This window comes from Odontesthes bonariensis, chromosome 6, assembly GCF_027942865.1.
Source record: "Odontesthes bonariensis isolate fOdoBon6 chromosome 6, fOdoBon6.hap1, whole genome shotgun sequence".
In the NCBI taxonomy this organism is placed as follows: Eukaryota; Metazoa; Chordata; class Actinopteri; order Atheriniformes; family Atherinopsidae; genus Odontesthes; species Odontesthes bonariensis.
Genome location: NC_134511.1, coordinates 26,237,245 through 26,248,740, shown reverse-complemented (window position 1 = coordinate 26,248,740; position 11,496 = coordinate 26,237,245). Strand labels below are relative to the sequence as shown.

The 11,496-nt window shown below is 39.2% G+C and overlaps 1 protein-coding gene across 3 annotated transcripts in view; it reads right to left on the bottom strand.

Annotated features, from left to right (window-relative positions):
• Positions 1-247: 247 nt before the first annotated feature.
• abca2 (ATP-binding cassette, sub-family A (ABC1), member 2) overlaps positions 248-11,496 on the bottom strand; it is a 169,942-nt gene continuing 158,693 nt past the window's right edge. For all 3 annotated transcript variants that reach the window (XM_075468148.1, XM_075468150.1, XM_075468152.1), the window contains 4 exons: positions 10,083-10,185; positions 9,470-9,607; positions 9,166-9,375; positions 248-8,865 (listed from right to left, as the gene is read on the bottom strand). In XM_075468148.1, coding sequence (XP_075324263.1) covers positions 8,830-8,865; positions 9,166-9,375; positions 9,470-9,607; positions 10,083-10,185 — 487 coding nt within the window. In that variant the 3' untranslated portion in view covers positions 248-8,829. The remainder of the gene's footprint in view (positions 8,866-9,165; positions 9,376-9,469; positions 9,608-10,082; positions 10,186-11,496) is intronic.

Below are 11,496 nucleotides of genomic sequence, written 5' to 3'. Positions count from 1 at the left end.
TTCTTATATGCTTTACTCTGTTCATTTGACATTTTTTGGAACTTGTGTTCACAAAAAGCAAAAGATAAATTTTTTATCATAGATAATAATACAATTATATCTATCAACAATTGTCATAAGGAAACCCATCAGCAAGCAAAAATGATGAACATATAAATGGTTGAACAACAAAACGTTACACTACATCTCATCTGTGTGTGTGTGTGTTTGTGTGTGTGTGTGTGTACAAGCAAGACAGAGACAAGACTTATACTTAGAGACTCAGACAGACTTTATTGTCATTCAAAAACACAATTGCAATGCACATTTGAACGAGATTCCGTTGCAAGGCTCCGAGAAACAGAAGACGGTAAAACAGTATAAATATAAAGTAGAATAAAAATATAAAAGAAACAGAAACCGAATAGAAATATGACTTATTTACATAAATAAATAAATAAATAAATAAATGGTAGTGCAATACAGTTCACATTGTCCATATAAAGTGACTAAGATGCACACAATTTGCTGGGAGACTGGGTTGTCTGCCAACTTAGATAGTGTACAAGGAGGGGCCAGAGCCGTGTCTTCTTCCTGAGAAGGCTCAGGTCCTTTAATGTCTGCAGTGGCATGATGTGCATGTTTTATCACACTGTCATTGAGAGTGCACTGTTCTATTTGTTCTAATATACAATCATTGGAAATAATTGAGCTATGACAATTTGAATTTCCCCAAGGGGGATGAATAAAGTATTTTCTATTCTATCTGAGGTTTCTCAAAGTCCCCATGAGGAAGCTGACACTGTGGAAATGGAGAAGGAGGACACTCTGCTTCCACCTGGTCCCCTGCATTTCCTTAGAATTCAATACTAGTTTTCCAGATAACTCAAATGAAGATTTAAGATAAACAAGAAACTTGTGCTAAAGAAAAAAAAAAGGACCAGACTCAGAGAATAATTCCCTATAATCCCTACGTAGATCAGTGAGCAGTGCTGACCAACATATCATTGGGGTCATCAGGTGGGAACCTCCTTTCAGTTTTTCGTCTAGTTGGGCCCAGGACACCTCCAGGAGACTAGACAATTATCACTGGCGTCCCAGAGTCACTCCCCTAATGCCAGTCATCACTGCTCCTCACACCACAACAACAATCTTTTTTCTTTTTTTTTTTTTCCACAACCACAAGCTACCTCAGCCTCTCACCAACTGCACACCAGTCACAGTGGGGTGGGGATACAAACCCTGGTTCGGATAGGGGGTAGAAATAGAAGAGGTAAAGATAAGTAGGAATGGGATTCAAACCCTGGTTCGGGTAGGGGGTAATGCAAGTATAGAGGGTGCCAGAGGTGGAGGCATGACAAGACACACTAGCAGATTCAGCACACAAACTCACCTAAACAGTCCTACAATCACAAAAAATGCCAGCACAAAACAAAGCTATACAAGCCAAACCACCTAAAATGGCCGCCTGGTTTCAAAAGGCTCATATGGGCCACACCCTCCACTTAAATATCCTGAATTACAGTGGAAACCGCTTATAGTGATCACGTTGGTCCAGAGCCAATTTGAACACTATAAGCGGTTCATTACTAAAACCGAATTTGTACTGTATTACAGGTATTTCACTTATTTTTTTATGCAGAATATCATCTAAATGCCATTTGTATCGTTTTTCAATGAGAAAAATTAAATGAAACGGATAGCTTCAGCATTTACTGAATTTTATTATCATGCAAGTTTAATTACAGTACTGCGCAGTGCGCAGACATACTGTAGGCTAACTCAAATACAGTACGTAACTTATTCTCTGCTGTGCCGCCGGTGCTTTTTTTTTTTACAAGTCTGAAAATAAAGTTTGAATCCAATCCGCCTTTCAGCACCCCTGCTCGGATCTATGCTCCTCCGTGCCGGTGTTCTCTCGATTTGTGCTACTTGGCGTGAAAACGAAACTTAGAAAATCGGCGCATGCGCAAAACCACAAAGTAGCAATTCTCGACAAGTAGGAGAAATCGACTGAACACCGGCCTCCCATCTTACAAGAACCAGCCTGGAGCTTCCAGCGGTCACACGCGCATTCAATCCGCTCTCCAGCACCCATCCTCGGACACATGCTCCTCCATGACTTCCTTTTTCCAGCCATGATTCGCGCGCTTGCTGCCCGGTGTCAACTCGTTACATTAGCTAGCGAGGCAGAAGCATAGGGCAGAAGCAGACGTCCAGAAAGGAATCAAGGGAGTAAAAAATGAAATAGCTACAAGTAGTTTTAAAATTGTTTTTGCACATGTTTACATTCATAAAATGGCCAAAAATGAACATTATAAGCGGATTTCTTGATTACTATAAACGAATTATTTAAACAGCATTTGTATAGAAATGATTCTGTCCCAAGCCTTTTCATCTATATAAGCGGTTGATTACTATATCCGTGACCACTATAAGCGGTTTCCACTGTACTTCTTTACTTCTTCCAAGAGTCTATTTACCCTAAGTGCTTCCCCTGCTGGGCCCCCAGCTACTATTGCTTCTTCTAATCCAAATCCACTGACCGGACTTTACTGTTTCATCTGACACTTCCTTCACTATTTTCCTCACACTCTGTCCACTTACACCTAGCTCCCTCAACAATGAGACAACAGACTTTGCAACAAATCCTCTACATCCTACTTCCACTGGACAGATTCTAACTTTCCATCCTCACTGCTCTGCTTCTGCCCCCAACTCCACATACCTAAGCTTTTTCCTTTCATATGCTTCTGCTACTAATTCCTCCCAAGGAACAGACAGCTCTATGAAATAAAGTCTCATTCTACTCCTAGACCACAAGACTATATCAGGCCTTAGATTTGTAGAGGCTATCTCCGGGGTAACAACAAGCTTATTTCTTAAATCTACCTGCATCTCCCGATCACAAGCATCCTCCAAGCTGCTTTTCCACCTTATTTTCTTTTTAACTTTCTCCCCCTCTTGAACAAACTGAATTGCCACTTTATTCACCTTAGACCCTCCTAAATTTACCTGCCTTCGTTTATCTTCAATACCTGCAGCTAAGCTTCTTAATACTTGGTTATGTCGCCATGAAATACCGGCCTTGTGACAGACTAACCTTACAACCTGACAAAATATGCCTTAGAGTTGCAGTACCGGAACATAACGGGTCTCCATTTACCCAGAGTTTTAGGTTCTGGGGAGTTGTCAATACATCATATGTTGCCCCTATCAAAAATGTAATACTCCTTTCCTCCATACTCCACAGCTCTTTCCAACTAAGCTTTTTCTTCTCTACACCTTCCCAATTTCAACCACTGTCCTTGCTTAGCCTGAGCCACTGCCTTTGTACCAATTATCATTTCCTCCTGTCTACGAACCTGCTCAACAACTAGCTTTCTCTTCTCCTTGGGACCTGCTCTACTCCACACTGGTTTGCCTGGGCCAAACCCCAAGCTTCCCCGGCCTATTTGCACACTACCCACAATCTCTGCATGTTGCTTCTGCCTCCTGAGCTGCCATTCTTGGATTCCACTTCCTCCCCTTGGTTGGGTTTGGAACCACCTTACTAACTACCACATATTTACTCCCAGCTAACAGGAGCTCTGTCCTAACTTTAGTACATTTAAACTCCTCTACTAGACTAGATACTGGGAGCTGGAGTATGCCTTTCTCATACAGTGCCACAGTACTTAAGCATCTAGGAACACCTAGCCACTTCCTAATGTAAAAACTAACTAATCTTTCCATTTTTTCTGCAACAGATAATGGAATCTCATACACAGACAGTGGCCACATCAACCTAGGAAACAATCCAAACTGCAGACACCACAGCTTCAACTTTCCTGGAAGCTCTGATTTATCTATTCTATCCAGTCCCTCAGCAACATCTTTCCGAAACTGCACTGCCTGCTCTCAATCATTCATGTCTGCCTGATACTACCTACCTAAACGCTTTACTGCCTTTTCCCTAATTATTGGAATGTTTTCTTCATCTATTACAAACTTTCTATCACTTGATTTCCCTCTACTTATTGATATACTTCTAGTCTTAATAGGTTTGATTTTCATACCAGCCCACTTTATATTTTTATTAAGTCTCAAGTATTCTCTTCATACATGGCACTGTTGTAGTCACCAACGTCATATCATCCATGTAGGTCCTAATTGTTGTAAGGCGCATGCCATCCTGACGTCTCTCTCCACCTACAAACCACTTGGAAGCTCTAATAATGATCTCCATCGCCAATGTAAATGCTAATGGAGAAATCGTACACCCTGCCATAATGCCTATTTCTAGCCTCTGCCAACCTGTTGTGAAACCTGCTGTACTTAGGCACAGTCTAATATCCTGAAAATATGCTCTTACAAAAGCCCTATTCGGACGGGACTAGTTCAATGGGGGGACGTATGGTAATGTTGGTTAACCAGACGACGCTAGGGAGAAGAAATGACCAATTCGGATGGGACAAGAAATTCCTGTAATATTCATCTAACATGGGAGGAGTTTTCTTGAATATAAAGCATTCTGCTCCAAAATTATTGTATACAAACGCAGAAGACTTTTTTGTTTGTTTACCTGAATGATAAGTATTACTAAAACGTATTGTACAGTATAACAGAACAGAAGATTTATTCATTTTTGACCTTAATGTAAAGTACTGTTCACCAAAAGTTTTGCTCAGGATACTTATTTTACCTGAATGTAAAGTATAGTTTAAAAAAAGGATTGCACAACGAAACTTAAGTGTCATTTTCTATTTTACACCTAATTGTTTCTCTCTTTAAAAGGATGTGACGATATATTCCGTACTTATTACCGAAAGTCGCATTTGCACGGGATTAGTATTACCTATGGTAGATACTCCGGACCGTTTCACAGGAGGTAGAATTCTCGGCAAAGTTTACCGACATACTCCGCTATCTTTACTGACATGGCGCGTTCGGACGGGACTAGATTTCCCGGTTATTATTACTTTACCCCAGGTCCCCCCATTAAACTAGTCCCGTCCGAATAGGGCTTAAGTTAACAACTACTACAGGCACTCTAAAATACTCAAACGCTTTCCAAATAAGGCTATGTGGCACTGAACCAAATGCATTTGCTAGATCCAGAAATATAACATGCAAGTCTTTTTTCTCAATCTTGGCTGTCTGAATCTGATGCCAAATCATGCCAGTGTGCTCTAAACACCCTGCGAAACCTGGTATTCCTGCCTTCTGCCCAGTAGTATCTATTAAGCTATTCTTTTCTGAATAACTAGCTAATCTCTGTGCAACTACACGAAAGAAAATCTTCCCCTCTACATTTGGGAGAGAGATCATCCGGAACCGACTCAGGTCCGAGGACTCTTTCTCCTTTGGAATAAGAACGCCTCCTGCCCTACGCCATGCTCTAGGAAAGTAAGTCCAAATTCATCAGCTTGTATGTGAATCTGTCCTGGTTCACAGCAGCAAGTCCTCCGCCATGCCTCAGAACGAGGAGTTCAGATGTTCGAGCCATCAGCTGGGCAGATTTCCTTCAAGTGAATATCATCCATCCTTTGCTGCCACATCTCAGTTAGGAACATAAAGTCCAGAGACTGCTTAATATAGAGATTGTTTAAAACAAACAATTTTTTCCTAATGGATTGAGCAAAACAATCCCACCAACATTTATTAATAACTTCTGAGAAGGACTGAGTAATACTACTCTTAAAAACGCTAAGAAGACTTAAAATTTGCAGACAGTATTCTGTGCTGCCACTCACACAGTTCGCGACAGTGATATTAGTTTTTGAAATTTCCTGAACTTTTATGGATTTTCTTTGAATGTAACTGAAGCTGATGAACTGAAATTGAAAGGATGACAAAATTACATTAAAATAGTCATAAAGAATAGTGTTTATTAAAATGAAGAAACAAAAACAGTGATGTTCAAAGCTATCAACAGATTCCTGAATCTGAAGTGATGTGTTGAAAATGCAGACTTCTGCTGATGTGCTATAACAAAACCACAGGGCTAGAAATCAGAACTTTTTGCTTCTGTGTAGACATTTATAAGCAAATGATTTACTGGAGCAGGTATGTATTAACTTCGACATATACAATATAGTGAAGTAAAGGGATGTAACTTGATATCATAGGTTTCAGTTTATAGAATTATCATATGAACAGTTGTATGCTGAAATGACAAAAGGACATTTTTCCAAATGGTTTCAACAAATTTCTATTCACTCTGCCTCTGTGATTGCGTATTATGATATGAAAATCCCTAATGAATGAAACACTGAAAAATATTTTTCTTTATGCAGTCACAGAGCAAGAACAAAATCTGATACAAGTCTAAAAACCTTCTGCTTTTCACATTATTTATAATCTGTCCTTGTATATGACAAAATACACCCATTTATATGAATGAACAACTTTTTGGAAGAAAGGTGTGTATCAATAACACACATATTCAGTTTTCTTTTTTCCCCCTTTTTTAAAATTTTACTTTAATTCAAAGTGTGGATTCTTTCTGAAAGGAAAATTTGCTGCCTCAACTAAAAGCATATTTTGGAATACTTCACCTTTCAGAGTGTTCCTTGAGGAGGCCATCTTGTGCTTCTGTTTTAAAAGGCAGCGCATCTCAACAGCAGCTCTTTTATAGGAAGTCAGTGTGTGTGTTCTCAGATTTGATTGGATAATGAGTTTGATTAAATCAAGATATTATATAAATGCTGAGAAAAATAGAAATGAGTAGTTCTGAATGTTTTAATTGTGAATGTATGAGCTGAGGAAATGGAGTTGGAAATGTATTCATATAATGTATATGTCAATAATTTTGTCAATTCATTTGTCTAGAGGTTTAACCTGATTGGCCAGTTTGAACTCAGAGGTGGAGTCTCATGCTATGTATATGTGTACTTATGTTTAATCATAAATGTGCTTCATTGCTGAAGTCAAACATTAATATATTTAAGAATCTGATGCAAAACATTTTAAATAATGACAAAATTCAATTTCCTATGTTTGCACAAAGGTCCAGTGGCTGTTGATGCAATAAATTATGCCCTTTTTAAAAAAAAGTCATAAACAGATTTAGTTTGGTTTATCAATCGATGATTCCTGACTCTTATTATTTTTAAGAAGAAAAACTAAAGAGCTTTTGTTACAGAGACAAATCTCAAGATATTCAGTGATGTTGGCGCTGTTTCTACTGTCTTTATCACATCATGTCTTTATCATTACCCAACATGCCACCCAGCTCCTGGTGCAGTCCATGGTTGTCTCCTGCCTTGACTAACTCGTCTCCCAGCCTGTGCTGTGAAACCGCTGCAGATGGTCCAGAAGAAACCCTCTATTCATTGAGCTCCACTGGCTACCCTTAGCCGCCTGCATCAAATTCAAGTCACTGATGTTAGCCTACAAGGTCCTTAATGGAACTGCTCCCATCTACTTGAATGCTCTTGCAAAGGCTTATGTCACAACTCGGTCACTCCGGTCGTCAAAGGATTGTCGTCTAGCAGTGCCTACAGCACGCTTAAGACAATCCAGACTTTTCATGTGTCATTCCACAAATGTCTATCTTCAAGAAACCTGAAGATCTTGAAGACCCGGCTCTTCAGAGAGCATCTCCTACCAGAGCACTTACCCTGTACTTCCCTACCCCTCTACTGCCCATCTCTTTCTGTACTTCCCTCCATGCCTGCACTCCATTTCTACACCCCTGTCACCACTGACAGAGCCTGACTAGTGGTTTTCCTTCTATGTAGACGATTACAACTCAACTTACACAGATCTGATAAGAAAGATTTGTTAAAACCCCATGCCAACAAATATTCAGAGAGACAAACATGTTTGCATGACATTTGCACATTTACAGTACTCAAAAATTCATAAAACAATGTTACGTAATAATCTTCAAAATCATAAAACATAAAGTCTTACCTAGCTCTAACTGTTATTTTCTGGTCTGAGAATTCATTTTAGTGTCACAGTGATGGAAGTACAGACACTGTCAGGAAATATGAGCCGAGCTCATTTCAGCGTTTAGACAATTACAGAATAATGCTAATTACTTTCACAGCAGATGGAGTTATTGTTGTCATTATGTACAGTTTCTCAGCTTTATACAAGAACTTCTAGTCAACAACATAATGATATGTTAAAAGTCCAAAAGAATAGTCATTAAACAGAGATCAAACTTTCAGTGTCAAAGCAAAATAATATACAGGAGGTATCATCAGTGTCTCTGACATCTAAGAAAAGGCTAACCGCTTCTATACCTGTCCATTCCAAGGTGCATTTCACTAAATTCTCTGTTTTTGTCAAATAAACCACACAAAGATGCTTCAATATCTAAAATAAATCATTCTTCTTGTCACAGAAAAATAGAAAATATCCTATTACATTATCATCATTGCAGCATGCTCTCAAGCCAGGTTGAATTTGGTACAGTAATAACGGCCTGCTTCGGTTACATGAAAACCTTTAATAGAGAGCACAAACTGTGCAACTTGCTTTGAAAATGAGTTAAAAACACATGGTTTTTAACAACAGTTAACATTAGTAGCAAACTTGCGATATACATCAGACAGAAACACACATACACTCTCAAAATAAATGAATATGAAAACATTCTTCAGTCCAGATGCAAGTCTTTTTGCTGCTGTGTCTCTTGCTGCAACCTGGGCTCTGCATATCACGCGTTCTGGCCAACACCATCTCAGTCCCTTTCAATAGGGTGTAGAATCTGAACTACTAATTCTATGCAGTATTTGGTCTTCATTAGAGATAAATTTGGAGCTCTGTTCACCCTCCAGGCCTCAGAGCTCAGACAAAGAGGATCACCCCCCGTCTGTCGCTCTCCTCGTCGCTCTGCCCTTTAAATGGCTCAATTCAACAGAGAGTGTCTGTGTTGAAGGAGAGCTGCACCTACCAACCACAAGCACATATACGCACACAGACATGTAAACAACCTTGAGTATATACATATTTGTTTTGCCTTGTCTTTTGTTGCTGCAGTTGCCTTTACCCCATCAGGTATTTCTTATTTGAGTTTTAGCCTCGCTCTGTAACATAAAATATTATCTTACATCGTAGCTTACAATATTTTCTCAATTGATAGAAATACTGTGTAAAATGGATTGCTGTTTTCAAGAAAAGTATTATGATGGTTGCAGCACCTTCACCATTATGAACACCATACAAATACTCCAGGTAAGATCCACTTACCCTTTCTTCCTCAAAGCTGATGAGTCCTTCATCATCATCACTCTCCAGCTCCTCCGATGCCTCACTGATCAGAGCATTAAGCTCAGTGATGGCTGGCCTTGACTTCAGGAGGTTCAAGATGTAGCTGAAGGGGGACTGTCCACCACCTGTGGGCAACATCACCAGCGGCTCCAGGCTGTCACTCTGCTTTTTGGCAAAGTTAACAAACACCTGGGTAGATAAAAAAGGTATCTTATCTGATCTATTGATTTTTTTCACATTAAAGATGTGCATGCAGTTAATTCAGTGTTAAAAGTGGACTAACATTGTCCAGAGTGGTTTGACTGACAGAGTAGTCCTCAATGCCCAGAAGCTCTACCACCTGCTCCATCTTACTGAAGACCTGAGCGAGGCAAGTCCACTCAGACTTTAGCTGGTACTGGACCTTGGTGTGGTGACGTTCCTGCAAATATGACATCAGGCAGGTTTTTCATATGACATTATAAACATTTGGCATTATTGTTGTCATTTAGTTGTGTTTCCCTGTCCCAGCAGGTATCCTTTGAATGGTATTATGGTGTTTGTTCATGCAATCTGTTGGTTTCCTTAGCTTGGTAACTTTTTTTAATTGGTTTTGGGTGAATTTAACTAATTTGGAATACAATTAATTTGATTTGATTGGATTATGATTGTATTAAAGTGATAGTAATTGGCTTGAACTGGAGTGTATCTTTGAAGTGCCTGGAGATGCCATTTGCTGTGATTTGGCGCTATAAAAATATATCTGAATAAAATAAAATAAAACTGAAATACAGATGTTTCCAGCTGCCTGATGCTTTTCATGAAATTGAAGTTGATGGTGATACTGATAATTAAAGCAAAGCAGGCTCTCATTGAAATGACTGTTACAAAGGACAGAAGGAGCTGATCTATGTTACCTTCAGCACAGCTTCAGGAAAGTTTCTGTTGAAGAATCGTACCACCTCCTTCACATTGGAGCTACTCTTGGTCCTCACTGTTATCATGTAGCCATCCCCAAACCTGGGAAAAATAATAGAAACAAGACAGAGAGTTTTTCACACTGTTGTTCACTCCAAACAACTCATTTGACATTGATGTATTCATTCATTTTCATCAATTATCTTGCACAAAGTCAGTGTGTGTGAGAGAAACAACATCTCATGATCTTGAATCACTCCAGTGACTGAAGTCACAGTTTGCACAATAAAAATAAAACTGTTTTATATTACAGCTACAGACAGTAATACTGGATGAATTTTATATAGATTCATGTTATTTCCTCTTTGTTAATTACCTGGAAAAACCCAATTTACATTTGTATAGAGGTGCTAATCAGTATGCCAGAGTCATTTTGGAGAATGGTTTATATTTCTTATACAATAAAGTAGGATGCTTTAATATTTGGTACACAAATCATCTGATACAATATACTTACACCGATCAACCACTACACTGAAATCACCAATAGGTAGAGTAAAACTGCTCATCATGTAAAACAAAAAAAACCTTGTCCTGGTGATCACACTGCTCACACAAGTGTCACACAACTGTGACATTTGCCAGCTTGACATCATCGTATTATCATACCATATAACCACTTTATCTACGAAGAGAGTTCACCTGTGTTATTCTGGTATCGGTGTATATATTACCTGGCAATGCTGCCAACACAGTCTCTGATGTCATCAGCTCAGTCGTTGCCAGGCTACAAACACAACATCCCAATGCATTCATGGCGATTTCTACAGATTTCAACCAAGTCTCCCTCTCCCTCCTCACAATTCCAACCTTTCAATAGTTTATCAACTGCTTCACTGCAAGAAATTAAAAAGTTGGTTTTATTTTTTTACGCAAATTTAAAAGATGCATACAGCTCCAATGCTGTGCCTTTATTATAAAAATCACAACACAATCCGGTTCTCCTCACCTTCAACGATATACCCATTGTTATATGGCACAGACTGGAATGCACACTGTTAGCCAGATGATATCAATGCCACGACAGATTACACTAACTTTTGTGAGGTGTTTCCCCTATAGCAAACCCTGGATCATCGGTGACCTTAAAAAGCTACTGAACATAAAAAAGAAAGCTTTAAGGGAGGGAGACAGGGAGCTATTGACAACTGTTCAGCTGAAAAGTAAGATTTCAAGGAGCAAAGAGGGGTACAGAGCTAAAAAGCAACCTGCAGCAGAACAATGTGAGAGATGTGTGATCAAGGATGAACAAGATCTCAGGCTTTGAGGTGAAAGAGGATCAGACTGATGGAAGCCTGGACAAAGCCAGTGAGCCGTACATATATTTCAATAGGTTCAGCTGTCCTCTCTCTA